Source organism: Dioscorea cayenensis, chromosome 5, assembly GCF_009730915.1.
Source record: "Dioscorea cayenensis subsp. rotundata cultivar TDr96_F1 chromosome 5, TDr96_F1_v2_PseudoChromosome.rev07_lg8_w22 25.fasta, whole genome shotgun sequence".
NCBI classification, from domain to species: domain Eukaryota; kingdom Viridiplantae; phylum Streptophyta; class Magnoliopsida; order Dioscoreales; family Dioscoreaceae; genus Dioscorea; species Dioscorea cayenensis.
In genome coordinates, this window is record NC_052475.1 from 28591652 (window position 1) to 28610818 (window position 19167).

At 38.2% G+C, this 19167-nt stretch overlaps 2 protein-coding genes across 2 annotated transcripts; both read right to left on the reverse strand.

The window, feature by feature from the left end:
• Positions 1-2382: 2382 nt before the first annotated feature.
• Positions 2383-3312, reverse strand: LOC120262319 (non-specific lipid transfer protein GPI-anchored 23-like). The gene is made up of 2 exons (XM_039270408.1): positions 2957-3312; positions 2383-2833 (listed from the first exon to the last, which is right to left on the reverse strand). The coding sequence occupies exons 1-2, from the start codon at positions 3270-3272 to the stop codon at positions 2550-2552; spliced, it is 600 nt and encodes a 199-aa protein (XP_039126342.1). The 5' UTR covers positions 3273-3312; the 3' UTR covers positions 2383-2549.
• Positions 3313-4167: 855 nt separating this feature from the next.
• Positions 4168-8376, reverse strand: LOC120261757 (sulfate transporter 1.2-like). The gene is given in 16 exon segments (XM_039269740.1): positions 4168-4473; positions 4552-4628; positions 4713-4798; positions 4889-5079; positions 5174-5203; positions 5205-5461; positions 5539-5665; positions 5755-5871; positions 5974-6087; positions 6167-6232; positions 6309-6483; positions 6584-6791; positions 6864-6912; positions 6992-7360; positions 7579-7692; positions 8240-8376. Coding segments are annotated over 14 exon segments (1977 nt in total). The 5' UTR covers positions 7328-7360; positions 7579-7692; positions 8240-8376; the 3' UTR covers positions 4168-4329.
• Between the last annotated feature and the right edge of the window lie 10791 nt (positions 8377-19167).

Below are 19167 nucleotides of genomic sequence, written 5' to 3' on the forward strand. Positions count from 1 at the left end.
CAAACCAAATACACCGCACAAAAACTTTGAAGATTAGGTCACCCAAATTTTGCCCGCCCTGCTTTAAGGATGCCCTTCATATTGTTAATTTATTTGTGGAGATGAATAATTTCCATTTCTAATGATATTGGTAATGTGGGAGAAGTATATGAAAAATAAGAAAATTTGTTTTTTTTTTTTAGGGAAAGATATTAATTAGAAGATCTTATATTATTTTTCTATGTTTTGTATAAAAATTAAAAAAAGAATCTTTTGTAATCAAATGAGTGGTGAGTGTTGGTTTCTTTTCATTCTTTGTGGACGGTGGTGTGGGCCGTAGGTGCTTGATTTGTATAGGAATTGAGTGTGTGTGTGTTTTTCTGTTTACTATTTTTTATTTTCCACCTCTACAAATTAATAAAATTACACCATCATTTGTTTTAATTTAATTTTACTTTTCATTACATAACTTTATGTTTTAATTCAATGATAAAATAATTTTTTATATTTTTTATTTTTTAATATACATATATCATTAGATATTGGATATATAATAAATTTTAACAATAAAATTTATTAAAAATAAAATATTCTCATATGTTCTACAATATCTAATGAGATCTATATAATAAATTTTAACAATAAAATTTATTAAAAATAAAATATTCTCATATGTTATACAATATCTAATGATATATATATTATTAAAGAGGTTTATATACACATTAAATTAAATTCAATCAAGAAGGGGTGACAACTAATTTTGTTTTATGAACCTTTTTTTTTTGTAATTAACACACACCATGATGGAATGCTAGGAGCCCTGTAAAAGTAAAAGGGGGATCCTGATTTTTTTTCCTATTATTTGGACCAACCCCGTTAGTAATATATTTTTTTTTATTATTTCTCTATGATATAAATTTTTAAAAGTAAAATAAAATAAAATCATATGAAAAAAAAAAATCCAACTATGGTATGTGTAAACATGAATTCCACCATCAAAACTTGTTCAAAAGTGACAAATAAAATAGAATTAAATATGTCTCAATTTGAGTTCAAAATAAATAAATCAAAATGTTGAACTCAAACATATTACTTATAAAAGTCAGTAAACAAATTTATATATAAATTTGAATTCAAATCTGAAATATTCAATAATCTATTATTGATTTGATTTTATGAATACATAAATATATTCATTTATAGATTTGAACCAAAACTTCCAATATATGATCCAAATTGATTGGGTTATCAGATTATTTTCAATGTAAGAAAACCAAATAAGCAAATGCTTATTTTTGGGGAAGGTAACCCTTTAATTTTATATTTTTGTTCTTGTTAATTATCCTAGATATAAATGAAATGTAGATGTTTTTAAGATTTAGCATTTAGATTTTATGTTAGAAATTGATATAACTAATTAATTTTTATTTATAATTTATAATAAAATTAAATAACATCTTAACATGATAGACTTAAAGCATATCATGCAATCTTATTGGAGAACAAATATTTAAATCCAAAGAATATAAAGCTATATTTTGAAAATTTTAAGAAAATGAAATCTATAAGCAAATCTATTATAACTGATTGAGAGATTTTTTAGTCCTTCAACGATATAATTGTGTGTTTTTATTTCAAAATTGTAATATATTGTTGATAAACAATACTTAATATAATAGACATAAGTTTTTTATATAAGAAAGAATGAGTAAAATTATAACATATACAAAAAAAAAATTAAGAACAAAATAAGTATAGTTTGAAATTCCTTCTACAATGAAGTTAGGACTGAAATTAAGAAATACAACTATCAAAATACATGTGCCAGGAACATTTTGAAAACAATAACCATATAGTGATATGTTGTATGCTAATAAATATTAGATTTTAAAATACATTTACTTACAGAGTAGATTTAAAAAAATATAGGATCATAAGGATGAAAAAATATTTGAAATGTTATTTGTAATGGCCTGAATCATGAAATTTTAATTATTTATATATACATGACAATTAATTTAAAATGGAGAGGAAGAGAAATTTTTTACATAAAAAAATATAAAAGATCTAGCTTTATATGAGATAAGAATTCCTATAAATAAAATTTAAAAATCTCGAAATTAAAGATTTACAAATAAATTCGATTTTCACAAGAATAATTTTCAATTTTTAATTATTTTTTTAGATACACATGAAGTCTTGAAGCTAAATTTTTCTACAACTGTACTTCTTTCATCATACACATTAAAAAAAGAAAAGAAAAGAAATCTAATTCTAAATTAACAATCCAAACAAAATAGGAAAATAAGAACTTAAATTTAAAAACCATGCAAAAGTCCATCACATGCTGTGAATTCAAGGACACATCAAAGAGGAAGTGATAAAAATCATCATTATTTACTCAAAAGAAAGATGGGGGAATCATCCAAAAAGAAATAAACCAGAATCCCTACCAACAAAGAAAACAATGGCGCTCTCAAAAGAGAGGAACACTTCATTGTCAACAAAAATATTAATTATAAAAAAAAAAAAAAATTGGAAAACCCCAACCTACACTGCAACTGAATCTATAAGAAACTAACAGCCAAGACTGCAACTCCAACCAGCAAGCTCACAATGGAGAGATGAACATTAACTGCATCAGATTTCTTGGGAGAAGGTGCAGGTGTTTGTGTTGCCGGAGATGGTGCTAATGTCGGTGTCAATGGAGGGGCAGGTGGTGATGGTGGTGTTGTAGATGGTGGTGATGGTGATGGTGATGGTGTTGGTGTTGGTGTTGGTGATGGAGATGGTGGTGAATGTTTTGGTGGTGTTGGTGATGGTTTTGGAGATGGACTTGGTGGGTTAGTACCTGTAACAAAGAAATCAAATCAAAACATACATATCATCAAAGAACCAACTATATATATATATATATAGAGAGAGAGAGAGAGAGAGAAAAAAAGAAATTAAGAAAGAAAGAAAGATAACATACTGTTGCAATTGATTTGTTGCTTGACCTTGCAGTCTTTGGGAAGAAGTGCAGCTTGGGTCATGTTTATTTTATATCCTAAATTGGCTGCTTGTTCTAAAGCAAAGCACAAACAGTCAGGGCTGATAGCAACGGCGCTGGTAACGGCAGCGCAACACTTTTTATCAGGAAAGGTTTCATTGCTTCCATCTTGAACAAATGACACACAATCTGCCATTTGATATAAAACAGGTGTGCAGTCTGGAGTAGGCGGTGCTGCGGCCAAGGTTGAGATGATGAACAATGATATGAGAGAGATGACTAGCATGAGCTTGGCCATTGTTCTTGTCTTTGAAGTTTTCAGAGGTTGATGAGATAGATGAGGGTTAGGGTTTGCATGCATGCATGCACTTATATATATATATATATATAGAGAGAGAGAGAGAGAGAGAGAGAGAGAGAAAGTTAAGGTGGGGAGAGGATAACTAGAAGTGAAGGATTTGGAAAGATTTGAATTTTAGTTATCTTATTTTATCCAGATAAGTTGGTTATTTTTGAATGTTTGTTTTGAGTTTAAGAGATTTTGTGGTGATTATTTGCTGCTTTTACATAGGATGGATTCATTTAAAATTATTCTCATCCTTTTTTATTCAAATATGTGTATTTTCTTTTTCTTTTTTCTTTTTTTTTCAAATTTGAACTAGTCTTTCACGTAGAGATGATCATGCCGTCCTTAAAGCATGGAAGACTACTAAGAGTTTATTTGTCTTTTGTATGTTTGTATGTTGTTGTGTTACAAGAGTTTAACAATGGCCGGCAATGTTTGTTATACAACAATGGAAGCATGACAGCTTGAAGCTCTGGATTGAGGTGCAAAAGATAGACATATAAAAAAATCTGAATATATATATATATATATATGTATATGTTGTACTTGAAGCTTTCGATTAATAAAGAGGAAATCATGTGTTTTAACATTGGAAAGAAGTTCACAAAGGAGGAGTTGGAGAAGAAGAAGAAGAAGGTAAAGGAAAAGGAAAAGGAGAAGAAGAAGTTAAGGGAACATAAGGAAAGGAAGGAGAAGAAGAGAAGAGAAGAGAAAGAGAAGAAGAAGGAAGAGCTGAAAAGGAAGGAAAGAGAGAAGAAGGAGAAAGAGAAGAATAAGAAGAAGAAACTATCAAGTCATTGATCATCAATGATCTCTTTTTTTCTATTTTTAGTAAATTTTTATATAAATTACAACTTTTAAGAGAAACTTTGCAAATTAAGATTTATATATTATCATTTACAAACAAAGATATATATATATATATATGTATATGTTTGCTCCAAGTTGTTTTCATCCCTTCAACCTAGTTGAAGCTCTGATATACAAAGAAGAATGAAAATTGAGCTTGTCAAGCTTCTTCTCTTGATTTTGGAGCAAGAGTCATTACAGCCTCCCCAACAGTCAGGAAGATGTTGTCTTGGCCTATCAACTCCGTGAACTTTGAAGATTGGAGTTTCTCCATCACCACTGGACCAGGATTAGCAAGCACAAGCTGTCAAAAAGGCGACAAAACATGAGACCTTGTAAGTCATACACTTGTTTATTTAGCTTAACTTTGAGTTTCAATGACCTTAATGTCATGCTTTGCAAGGCTCTTGTATAACTCCTCCAATGCATGGATTCCACTTGTATCAATGTCAATCACAGCTGCAGAAATTGAGCAATAGCAATTTTTAACACTCAGAAACTAATTAGAGTGAATAGAGAATGATTGAATTGTACTATTCTTACGTGACATCTCGACAATCAAGTGTTCTATTTTCGGTAGATTGTTTTCTTTTAACTGATCTTCTTCATCTCTTAACCATCTTAGAATTCTGCAGGAAAAAAAAAAATTGACTTTCATTAATGTAAGAGTATCCAATTATAGAATTAATTAAAGATATACATATATAGCCAATGTATACCTCTCTTTGACATAGTTGGAATTGGAGAAATAGATAGCTGAATCAACCCTCACAACGAGTATTCCAGGAACTTTAGTTGCCTCTGGGTATTGTTCAGTATTTCTATATATCGTAGTCCCGGGTAGATTACCAAGTAAAGCTGTTCTTGGTCTTGTCACTTGAAGCAGGATCTTTGCCAGTGAAATTGCTACCTGATGAGCACAAAAATACAGAAAAAGTGAGCCACTGAAAGAATTGCTCATCATAGAACGAACATAATACAACACGAAAAACAATTCACTTAACAGCAATTAAGAGGCCAATCTCAACAGACTTTGAAAACTACACCAAAAAAGGCTCCCATGCAAGCAATGAAATCCAATTTATCGATCTTCCAAATAAGAAGTGCAGCTTCATAGTCAATAAGGCCAATAACGGCGGAGATGATGATCGATGAAAGGATTGCGTTTGGCGTGTATTTGAACAGAGGTGTGATCACTTCTAGTGTTAGAAGTACGATTAGTGACATTACTATATTGGAGACTGCTGTTTGGCAACCAGCCATGTAATTCACTGCTGATCTTGAGAATGAACCTAAACAACAAAGCATTAAGACATAACATTATGTTTCCACGCAATTTCTGGTTTCATAAATCATCCAGATTTCTTACCGGTAGCTACATAACAAGAAGTCATTGAACCAACCACGTTCATTGTCCCTAATGCTAGCATTTCTTTGTTACCATCCAACTGATAATCCTTCATTCCTGCAAATGTTCGCCCTATCGCAATAGCTTCCTGACAGTGTTTCTAAACTTTTAGCCAAGCAATTCAAGCACTACTAATTCACTGAGAATTTAAAGCTCATGTGTTTTTAAGGAGATTACTGTCAAGCCAATCATGCCGGCAACTGCACCAATTTTGAACCCTTTCACAACATTTGGACCATCGAAAAAGATCTTGTGTAAAGAGGAAGGGTTGATGCCTTTTTCTATGTGTTGAACCTTTATTTTAGAAAACAGAAATTCCGTTAGACTCTTTCAGCTAGCAATTCGAAAAGCTGAAAAAGAATTATAAATAAATGAATCTGTATAATCCATGCATACAATTGCAACACCATCTTTGTCAGCGCGTGTAATGTAAACGAAGAACGTGGAGAGGATAACTGATATCAATGGTGCGATTGCAGGAATCCAGAAAAGTTTCTTCTTCTTCTTTCCCTGTTTATTATGATCTCAAGTTATGCAAGTTCCATTTTACTCCAACCGTACTTAGTGTTCATATTAAATTAACACTCACAATGTACTTTGCAAAGAGAAGGAAAGCCAAGAATGATGATCCAATTAATATTGTCTGCCAGTTCCACTGCAAAAATAAAACAACACAAATGAGTTCCTTTGAACTAACAAAAAATATTCAAGACCAGAGCAATTTTTCTTACACCATGATGAACTGAACCCCAAACGGACTTCATGACAGATATTATATCGGTCTCCTTTGTAAAGTTCTTTATGCCAAGAAATCCTTTGAGCTGTTGAAGAGCAATTGTGATTGCTGCACCAGCCATAAACCCAACAATTGCAGCGTGTGATAAGAAGTCAATCAAGAACCCCAATCTGAAATAAAAACAAAAAAAACAAAAAATTGTCAAAAATCTAGTGAAGCATAAAAATTATCAGTTTTTCCCATTAAAACAATATACTGCTCTCAAAAGACCTGAAAAATCCAAGTGTTGCTTGAGTGATGCCCGCAAAAAATGTTGCGGTAAAGGCAAGCCGCTCATACTGTAATTTTTCTTTAACAGGATCAAACTCATTCTGCAAAAGGGTGCCAAGTAGTAGAGACACAACAGCTACTGGCCCAATAGCAATATCCCTTGAACTCCCCATCACAGCATAAACCAATGGAGGAACAAAACTGGAATCTGAAACAAAAGCAATGAACACATTATGATAATTTCAACCTCCATGAAGTTAAGCAACAGTGAAGAACTCACAGAGCCCAAATTGCGGGTCCAAGTAAGCAAGTTTTGAGTACCCAATATCCTATAAAAAACAAAAACAACACTAACTTCAGTAACAAGTTTCAAACATAAAACAACCGAAAACAGTGTACTAAATTCACCTGAGGAATGCACAGGCTTGCAATGGTCAATCCAGAAATGGCATCTCCTTTAAACTTCTTAAGATTGTAGTTTCTCCCCCAATCAAATATCGGAAACAAGTACTGCAAGCCAAGCACAAACTTCCTCGATCTTGGCTGATCTTTGTAAGGCCGTAAAGGATCATCGCCTAAGAATGTCTCCTTAAGTCTGTCAGTAAACTGTGTCACTAGTTTCCTCTTTGGGGGGAATCCAACCTTGTAACCAGACGGTGAACTTGCATCATTCTGTCTTGATCCTGAAACTATGGCAGGCTCAGAGTCCTTCACCCATGCCTCATCAGAAGCTGGGTGAACCATCTTACACAATAAAATTACCCAAGAAAATCTCCCCTGTGACAAAAAAGAAATTTATATATATATATATAACAGTTCAAGTATGGACTTTAGACAAATTAATGCTTCAAACCAAATAGCAATTCTTGTTCATATTTATCATGTAAACACAGAAGGTCCAATCAAATACTAAGAAAAGTCATCACCAATGGGCCATGACATTGAACATTAACACATTGAAGCAATGAAGAATGGTAGAAAAAAGCAATGAGAACCTGAAACTAGGCTTTCTCCTCTGACATTGGAATAACTGCATGCCATGCCATAACCTCAATTTATAATAATTTGATGAACTTCCAAGTCAGACTTCTCATACAGCAAAGCAAATACTGCAAGCCATGAATCTAGATCACATCCAAACCAAGTTCAAGCTAATTAAATAATTCAAACATTAACAATTGTTGCTTAATTATCTACTTCTTCACAATTCAATGACAGCTTAAGTGTTCTAAAAAAATGTTTTTCAACGATAAGCTATTAAATTCACAATTATAAAATTATCAAATGAGCATTTCAATGAGATAACCAGGTGGGAATCATAATGACAGGACTTCAGGGAATGTATAGTTTACAAAGTAAAAAAAAAAAAATCATATCACTTCAATTCGGTTCCTCACAAAGTTTCATTTCAGAACTAGGAAAAACTCTTCTATATTCTCTGCTTTCCTCAAATTCATTACAAATTAGACAACAAAATCAAATTTTTAAAAAAACTTTGTTAAGCATGGAACTATTACAACATCCAAAAAAAAAAAACTTTAATTTCAAAACCAATGCTTCATTCCCACGATAAACTCACCAAAATTTGAAGGCATTAGAAAATTAAGGTGAAGGAAAAAGGGGAAAAGAAGAAGGCATGATTGGATGAAAACTCACCACACAAAGCCTCAAAAGTTCCTCATTGTCTCCAAAGATCAAGACCTCCACAATCCAAGCCACAAACTTTTTATACAAAATACCAAATCACTGATCTAAAGATAATTTTTTTTTTTTAAACAAAGAAAACAATAAAAGAGAAGGTCTCTCAAAATCACAGGAGGGGAGACCAATTAAAAAATAATTTAAAAAAGGATAGGGCTTTTTTCTCTAATTTTAAATTAAAAAAAAAAAAGAATATTGAAAGTGGCCCCCATAAATCGAAGACTGTCCAAACTGGACGGTCATAAGAGACTTACAGAATCCATTTTAATATTTGATTGAAAAATTATGAGATTTAGAAAGGTCAAAACTGTCCATATTCAATGAATCCATCAATCCAACAGCTTTTGTTTTGGTCAAATCCAGGGTGGTGGTGTTACTTATTAATGGTATATTTATTTTTATTTTCTTTTTCCCTTGAATTTAATGAGTTTGCATTTGTGCAGTAATTTGTGTGCAGTAATTGACTTAGGCTGATATTTAAATAAGTTAAATATATATTTTTTTGTTTATGTGTATTTTTTTATATTTGACACATCTGCTTTACATGAGTCACATATTTTGTAAAAACGTAGATCTCTTTTATCTAACAATATATAATTTAAACTCAAAATCACATATTTAATTTAGTGGAAATTGCCAAAACCCTTTAAGCTCAGTATTACCAAAACACCCTGCTACTGTAATCCCTAAAACCCCTCCTCTAAACTCTCCATGCTTTTTCAAACCCCAAACCCCTCGTGAATCTGACGCAATCTAAGCTGAGCTTTCAAATTTTACGACGAAAACGCCTCGCATGTGAGTCGTGGTCGCAGCCCATCCTACGATTTGAGAGGCAAAGTGCGGTTTTCCGTGAGAGTAACTCCGAGAGATCGAAATTTATCGGAGCTCGCTTACTTGTTTTTCCTCAACTCTCGCCTCGCCTCTTCCATTTCGGGAAAGTCGCCTCTACCGGCCAAGCCTCCAGATTTGGTGCTTTTTCCTTTCCACCCTAAGATCTCAAAGGAGAAGTCCCCTCACAAGCAACTAGTTGGCAGATTTCATCAAGCTAGCAATCTAGGGCAGATTGAGTATGGTTTTTACGTTAACCTGCTCGTTATAAAGAAAGATTTTTCGGTTTTATTTTGTGTCTCTCGCTTTGTTTGCGAAGATATCAAGCCTCCCGTAGGGGATTTCTCACCGTTTTGAATCGGCCAGAAATTTCTCAGCGAGTTTTGTTTCTTTGTTTTGCATTGCGCTCAGATATACACCATATCGAAAAAGTCGATTACTATGATTCGAGTAATATTTATAATCGTACATTTCTTTCATTCGACATGGTCAGCTCTTTACAAACGAGGTCGACGCTAAGAAACGAGACGTTACAGCTTAAGTTTTGTTGTCTCGCTAAGTATTCTCGCCTCGCTATCAAGACGGGTCTCGCTTAAGATTTGATATCCCTCGCTTAATAACTCAGAGGTTACCGCTTAAAACCTTAAATTTGCATACCAGACTTTTGTGAATACCGCACGCCGAATGCTGTTACTCGTCAGCAGTCGGTGATTACGCAGGGTCAACCCAGTTAACGGGCGACGCTATTTCGACACCCAGAGCGAGACTTTAGCCGACTGAAAAATAACACTGACCCTCTATTAATCGGGAGATTATTCGACTTCGGACACCGCTTGCGCCGCTCATCGAGCCGAAGCTATATACCAAGAGTAGGTCCTCGATTCTCTTTTCAGCAAAGGCATCGATGGTCGCACTCAATCAAATTCGTGGATCGGGAAAGTAGGCCGAAGTTTCGTACTCAAGATGCGACCCTGCTTCGCCTCGCACATGCGACGGCTGACGCAATTGTTCTTCGTAAGAAGAAAAACCCACTGCTCAAGGAGGTATCTCATCAAAAACCTCACGTAGAGACACAGAGACTCCATCAAGAGCACTCATGCCAACTTGCTCGGCTGTGAGTAAGAAGATAATTTTGCCAAATCCTCGACTGTGCGCAGCACTTTCACTGGCCGGGCCCCTCTTCCCAAATACGCTACGCCTGTCTCGAACCGGATCGCTGATTATGTCGATGATCTACAAGCCATCGGGGCTGACACGTGACATGGGCGTAGGCGACGCACAAGCGGCTTGGCATGGAGGATATTCCACAAGCAAACACTGAGCGCAAGATAGAGACGCCCGGAAGAAGACCAACATCGAGGGTACATATTAAGGGGTCGCTTTCTACCGCGCTTAACGGCTCCTGGTTTTACGAGCCGACCCAACGGGAAGAAAGTCCGCTTCAAGCAAGATCCCAAACGACGCCGCTCTACGTGAAAGTATTTACCTGGAAGCAAGTTTACTCAGAGAAACCAACATTTTGTCATCGCTCGACGGAAAAGAGGTAATAAATCACTGGACAATGTTTAACATAAGTCTTTAATGTTTAAACATTTTATTTCGCGTTAACTTTTAGTATTTACCGCTTAACTCGTTATTCATAATCGGGTTTAAATATTTTGTTCTCTGCTTAATTATATTCTATAACGCTTAAATATATAAAACACTGCTTAAATATAGTTTTTATAGTTTAAACGAAACGATTTCGACGAAATTGTTCGTTTATATATGTTAGTTTCGAAATGTTCCACGGACGTCAAGAAGAACATTTGTTGGGGCTAACCGACTCGATTGACGTATCGTCTGCGAACCACTCGCTCAAGGCGTGATAAGAGGATCACCATCGCATGCTACCGGACGCCGCTCTCCTACTTCCACCCACCACGCCGCGACGCATTCTCGACGGAGAGAAGCCCTCCCCTACCCCGCAGACTGCAACAACCCCCTACCACGACAACGACGGCCCCCGATCAGGCGCAAATCGACTCACGGCAGCATTTCCGATCGCTGGGGAAATTTCACCCACGACATTAGGCTAAGATGTCACCGCGAACTTTACGCAGTACGCCGTGATATTGACGACCGAGTTTGCATTTCGCCGTGGTTTGAGGCAATCGAAGGACGTTCAACAAATCGGCCGCACGATCCTCCAAAGAACTCATAGCACCGACTTAACGAGGCGCCGAATTCGACGACGACGACATCATCTGGAAGGTCATTCCAAGGCGCCTGCATTCAAGAGAGACTTGCGAAAAGAGAGAACAATATCGGTCGGGCTCGCACCGCCGGCCGACGATGAAATAATAGTAGCAACACCATCGGGCGCTGACGCTCGTTATCGAAGTCTCTGCTGGCTACGATATGCTGCGCAGTACCGAGTGACATCAGACGCATTTTGCCGCCGCTGGGCGGCTGAAGGTCGTTAACTCTTCGACGATCACGGCTTGACTCGAACCGGGCCGCCGAGATCAAGCGTATCAAAGACGGACACACACCAAGACTGCAAAGCATGTTGTGCGCGCATTCCAACGACGATGTCGCAAGGCGACTTCTGGCTGAGAAGATCGCAAATCAGCAGCGTCACAAGGCGGCCGACGCGTAAGATCGCGCATCCAAGCAGGTGACACAATCCCACCAGCAACAAGAACCACGTGAAGCACGTTGTCTGGCCACTGCCGCCGCCGCTCAAGATCAAAGCCGCACACAATCCCACAACAAGAACAACCACGTAACGACGTGTTCGCGTAGCTGATGTCAAAGCCGCCATCGCCCTCGCATCGAGCGAAGATGGACGTCAGTTAGACGACTCAAGCAACGAGCAGTATTTGATCAAGGCCAATCAAAAATGGGACCACGGCTCGGAAAGCTTTTATTCAAGAAGAAAGAAACGGTCAGCTCGTCACGCCTTTAACAAATACGGAGCGTGAGTCGATGACGATCTTCCTCAACCGCCTAATGACGCCCGTAAGTTTGTAAAGTTTTTATGATATTGTTTTAAAGGTTTTCGTATATAGTGTTTAATCATTTACTTTGTCTTCTTTAACGCTTTAATTATATATAATATCACGTAACAACTGAGCACATCACGTAAATATTTGCTAATACGGTCTCATTATATCCGATATCGCTTTAACTCGCAGACGGTTGCCGCGGAGGAACGATTACCGCGAGCACCACATCGCCGATAAATTATACACATCACCGCGCTGAGGGGAAGGAGACGGTCACCGATGATACGTGACGACGCCAGACGCATACAAGTACAAAAAGTCGCCGAGCAAAGAAAGTAATATCTCATAAGCTAGCGCATCGCGATCACGCCGGCAGCTCGCTTATGTAAATAAGTATACAAAGGTGGACGCACGCATTACGAAACAATTATGGCGTATGGGCTCTGATGTTGCAGCTAACTCGCATATGAAGTTCAAAATTACTCATACTCCCCGATAATCATGAACGACCACTTCCACGTCGCGTGCGACAACTGATAAACAAGAATACATGCATTATTCTTCATGTCCGGCACGATAAGGACGCTGTTGGACATGGTAAGTTCTCACATGCGTCCGATTAATATCTCTGCTTGGTATTTAACTCGGTATTCTAATCTCGACTCAGCATATCTCGACATACGGAATCTATCTCGACAATCGCTACGATACGGAGTTCGACGAGGCCACGACGGTAGCACCACTGCGGTACCACCTTGGAAACACGCTAAAAACAAGGAAGGCCGATCATGCGCCTGCCTACGCCATGCGCGGCTTATCGAAAGAATTACTTTAAAGGAGAAGCTGCTGGCCACTGCAAGCAGACAGTATCGCCTTTATCTCAGACATAAGCACAAGCTACCTCCACATACCTAAGCGAGGGAGACGCCCACGTCCGCGCATAGCCGCCACAAGCCGGTTAAATTTTGTTTTCAAGAACATGTCCCTGTGATATCTCAATATCAATTTTGTTTTCGAGTGTAAACCTCGACAAATTCAATTCATATTGTTTTTCGTTTTCAAGAACACGACCAGTAGTACGTAGAAACGTAAATTTTGTTTTGTTTTCAATCAGAAGTACGTTAGAATTCCTATCTCAGCTTCATTTCATTGTTTAATTTATCGCTCTAATCGCGGTACATTTCACTTCTCACTCGCTTTAAATATACTATATATCAAGCAGAAACATCGACTCGAAATATTCTCCAACTTTACAAAAGTCAGATCCGCTAGGAATAACAACAGCTCTGCTTAAATACATTCAATCCGGTTAAAAGAGTAAGAGTTTGCATACGCGAAAGTTACACATCAATACATACACGCTTTCGTCATCGCCTTCTGCTATTTACAACGCCTGGTTTGCCCACGACAAGCCATCGCAGAAGACTCGCTTCGATCGCGACCGGATCCACTGGCGTACCGCCAGATGTGAACTCGCGACATCAAACGCCACGACCTGATCCTCTTCGCCTGCAGTCGCCCAGCCGCCTCGCCACTAGCGGTACGCGAAACGAAGCTCACGATCTCCGCCCCAAGGCATGTCATCACGGTACGGGAATATGGCAGACGCACAACAGAATTGCCGACGGCCAAGTGCACTCCGCGAATAAATCGGACGACGTCAAGCGTTCTGCTCGCATTGCCGGCAAGCTAAGCGTTGTTTGCAGAGATACCTTATACCCTGCCACCTTCGGTTACGAATAACAAGTTCGCATGGCGAGATCTGCGTAGTCGGCGCGACCGGTCGATCACTGTACCTGAATATCGGTCGATACACGGACTCAACACGCAAGATTTCGCCGCCCTCAACAACGATTCTTACCCTACCTTCTCGAATGTAATGTCTCGGGCATAAGTAGGTCTCCCATTTGCCTTCGCGTACTCGCGCACTTGCCACATAACACGCGCGATCAATCCCTTGAACCCGCAAATAAGGTTAAACAAAGACGAAACACGGTTGTAAATAATTCGAGAACATGTTTCGAACATTATCAGAAATATTTAAACGTATGATTAATATTTAAAGTCGTATAAGTGTAATTAAACAAAGATCGAGACGCTTTAGCAAGCATACCACGCTACGTGAAACCAACATATCTGCAGCACCTTACGGAGTCGACCATTTTCGGCCACTCGCAGAAACGACGCGCCAGCTTCCTCGATCCAAGCATCAACGACCGCGACGTCAATCATATCCACCCCAACGATCACCGAATGCGATAATCTCACCAACGCCACATATCCGACGATTAATCAACTGTACCGACGAAGCTTCGTGACGCTACCGCTCATTCACTATCATCGAAATTCACTGCGGATGCTCAATGCGAACGCGGAAAGATATGTACTCATCACTCCTCACCCACTTCCCAAGTCCGACATCGCTTTCATAAACGCCCAAAACGCCGGAAGATGCGACGCATGTCATGACGGCGGGCACTGCAATCACGCTTTCACAAGGCCCTTGGACTCAAGTCTCTATAATGAAGGTAATTATCTCATGATAATCTCCATCTCCTCGTATAAGGCATCGCCTAACTTAGATACGAACCAAGTCCACCGGCATCTGGCCTCGTCACGACCACACCCAAGGCGACGCGAAAACCGAATGCTTCCATCTTTCCTCGCCAAGACCCAAAGAGCGCATTCTATTATTTTCCCGTGATATGCATCATCACAAACAGCAGCCAGCCCAAGCCCTCTCAATCCACAACAAGCACGCGCCAAAGAAAAGAATGCGCTTTAAACGATCACCGCTCTTTCCACGACGCACCGCCGTGACGGTCTCACCACCTTATCCACACACATACCAGCAACAACAGAATGGAGATGCTCACTGCCATCGAGGGACCACCTCCGGCATGCTTTTCCCAACCAAGCCCGGCCAGGGCGGTGTGGACACCATGCTCCGCAAATACGCTCCCTTTCCTATCGTCACTACCAGACAAGAGATCGCCCCGAAGCCAATCACTCGCAAGGCTAACCTATTGACGCCGACACGACAACCTACGCCACCACCGCGGGCAAAGCGACGCGTTGATTGTCTTTGATTTCAAAGTTTTTTGCGAGTACCTTTCGACGCACGGCGCCAACGACAACCATCGGCAGCTGCATTCGCATGTTTTCACCCTAATGCTGCTTCATGAATTTGCAGTCAAAATTCCTTTTCGACTGCATGATTTGCATCGTCCTCGAAGAATGTTCGACACGTCAAAAGCGTTGTCGATATCCAGCGACTGACGCCAGTTTCAATGACCGGCGAGGAGCGCCATCCGCACGCACGCCGGGGTCACCGCTTAGGGATCAGCTGAGCACTTTCGCGACGGGTTCTCGCCAACACTTTAGTCAGTGAAAGATCGACATACGTGGCGAGAATATAATGCTTTAAGTGATAGCCAGCAATATTTACAAGCGTTAAATTAAATACTTAAGCGCTAACTAATAAGCGTGGCGACTACGACTAGTAACGATGCGCGGGACTGTGGCATACTAAACACCAACGGCGAACACAAACGCGAACAATTAAAAGAGAAGGAACTTTACACAGTGATGAAACTTCGTTTTTCGTTTGAGGATTCGGCACGGCACATTTTCTCTCGCTCGATGTACGTAAGACATCAACGACAAAGACATTTCGAAGATGAAGAGCCGACGCGACACGTCCGCCTCGAAGTCGACATTAATTTATCTATTACTGACAGGTTTACCTATCCATCGCGTGACAGACTCTAACTCAGCAGAGAAACTTCGAGACCGCGCCGGCTCACATATCTCGCGCTAACACCAACTCCCAAAGTCGCGTAGTGAACATTAGCACTCTTCCCTCCTCGTTCAGATCTAGCAATACCACAAAAACTCTCCGTAATATATCGGACAGCCAAATCGTACAAACGAAATAAAATGAAGAACAAAAATAAGCCGAAGAAGAAGAAGAAGAAGAAGATGTAAACAACAAAAGCAGCGGTCAGGATAAGCAAACAAAAAAGTGCATATATATATATATCGCATCGCGATGAAGACCAAAAAGTCATAGAGGTTACGACTAGGCGTGATGCGTGATTAAGTGCGGTATTTTTCCCTCCATCGGAAGAGGGCAAAAAGGAAAAATATATGCCACTGCATCGCGATGAAGGCGATATTGTCATCGCTCGACATGAGTGTCATTGCTAACCGTCAAGTTTTTATGTTTAAGCAGGATACACATAGTGTTTAACATAACGATTCACGGTTTTAAATAAAGTCTCATATCATGTAAATAATACATAAATCGTTTAAATATAGTGACTTAAGCTGTTTAAAAATATATGTTATTGTTTAAATTGAGATACTTTAACTGACATCGCGTTGAAGATGGGTACCTCTCTGCCATCCTTGTTTAAACATCTTTCACGTATTTTCTTAAACACCGTTGTCGTTGTTTAAAGAGTAACTGAGTATTGTTTAACTTTTTCTATTGTTTACAATGACGTTCTTTTTGTTTCCCACATTGTTTTTACTAGGTCTCTGTTTAAATTTCAGGAAGTTCACATTCAAATATAACATTCGTTTACTGACATTTACAAAAACATTTACAAAACATTTACAACATTTACATGAGGACTTTGGACACTCACGACTCGACCCTCGTGATAACAAAACAAGTGTGCAGTACATTCGAGATCTCCACAGTGTGCATTTGCTAACATGCGTATCAACTTGAACTCGCACAACATACAACATTAAAAAGGTTAAACAAACACATTCACTTAAGCGACTATTAATCAATGTGTCAGTGGTCGGGACTTAGCGAAGATCATCGGTAGTTAAACACGAGCGACATAGTTGTACATCGGACGTAATGTTCTTAAAGCGGTAACAAAAAGTCTCGAGTGATAAATATCAACCCGTCTTAAAGGGATGTTTCAGACCTTCCTCCTCTAGAGAATCCTCCGTCGATCACGCATGCGGTGAAAACTTTCTTTTCTTACCCAAGTCGAAAAGCTCGCGCAATTGCTTCCCGTCATCCACCTGGAGAATCCTCTTGCGATTCGAGCGATTATGCGAGCAGTTTTCGAGCTGCAAAGAAAAAGATAGTTTAATTCTTAACGCGTGATTACAGTGATTGATTCTCGAGATAAGGAAAGGTTCACGAAAACATCCCTTTCGGATAGAAAGTGGTTGTCCATGGGAAGAGGAGGAAAAGGAGGAGGAGGAGGAGGAGGAGGAGGAGTGATGATGAGGACGACGGCGAGTGGTTGTCCATGGGAAGGGTTCTTCGCAGTTATTTATGAGTGTAGAAGTCCACGGCGGTCGACTCTTCATGCTCAGAAAAAATCAAAGCGCACAGCTGGGACCGACATTGTCGATTCTGACGAACGGGTGTTCGGATATTTATATACCGTGCATAAGAATTAATGCCGTCATTAATTCTTATGCACGGATCACTATAACCTGCCACCGCTGCGACACCGCCAACGATTCGGATCAAAGCGAAAAGATCACCGCTTTTCACTAAAGACTTTGAGGAATTTAAAGCGTTAATATGAAAAAGTTATACATGTAAAGATAATGTTAAAGCGGAGATGACAAGTATTAAAGCGGATATGACAATTATTAAACATATTAGTAATATATTTAAGCGGATAATAGCAAATAGTTAAACATTATTTAAAATATACAAAAAGATAACGATAAGCGAGAAGAACTTTCTGACGAAATGAACTCGTTTTCAAAGCGGAGACGACATGATGGCACACTGCCTGCCTCGACAGATAAAAATCGAATACTGACTCATTTGAAGATGAAGTGCACTTGACCAATCCGATGGAAATCAACTTTCATTTTACGTTGGAGAAACCGATTTATATATTTCGTGTATGATAAACTTCACCCGACTACGCAAATGAGTCGCCATAATAAACTCCTGCATTGAATGGTCAAACTGATATGAACGAAGAGATTCTCACCAGTATCACGCATGAGCCGCGAACCAAGTCGAACAACTCAAATGAGGAGAAATGAGGGAGAACAACAGATGTAATGCAACTCCTATGCATTGTCTATCGAAACCAAGGAAAGCCCTCGAAAAGGTTGAGCATGATGATTTGGCGCTTTCCTTTCCCACAATTTTCAGGCAAAAATGGGATTTCACGACATGGACCCATTTGAGTGAGCAGTGAGGGGGTAATAGGGAAGTTAAACACTAACGGAAAGGCTGTCCGGGGTGTGTAAAAATAGGAGGGGTTTTTGGGAAGTTTTGAAAATTACGAGGGGTGAACAGTATTTTTCCTTTTAATTTATTAAAAAAATATTACACCTAAATCGTCATTGACTTTATATATTTATATTACCTCTTAAAATATTAATATTATTTATTTTATTATTATAAATAAAAATTAGAACTATATATGTACAAACATAAACATACATACATATATATATATATATATATATATAAAGGAAATTTTAAATGTGAGATTAAGGGTGCCCTTTGTTCTGGGAGTAAGGTCACCTTTAATCCAAAGAGTTAAAAAAATTATTAAAATAAGAGTCATTTAAATAATTAATATTTAAATAGAACTAATTATTTTTTATTCTTATTCTGTAAAATTTATTATATGTCCATAATAATTCATATTAATTTCCCACATAATGATTTTTAATATTTTTAATGACACAACATAATACGCCAGATAAAACATACTTAAGAAAATATTCTTAAATTAAACCCTAGTTCAAAGTAAAACAATGGAAAATTCAAATTAAGAAGAATGGGCAAGCTTAATAATGCACATGATGTTGTTTGTCATGTTTCAGTTTGGGCAGTGATGTAGACATGGTTGAATCAGTCTATAAGGTAACCCATCTCAAGTTTGAGATTATATATATATATTTTTTATTTATTTATTTATTCTACTATAATTTTTTTTAAAACATAGTTTTATTAAATTTATTATTGCATTAAAAAGGTACACAATAACCATCATACACTATAAGAAATTGCATTTTATTTCCCTCCTCATCTCAAAGAAAAAATATATAAAAAAA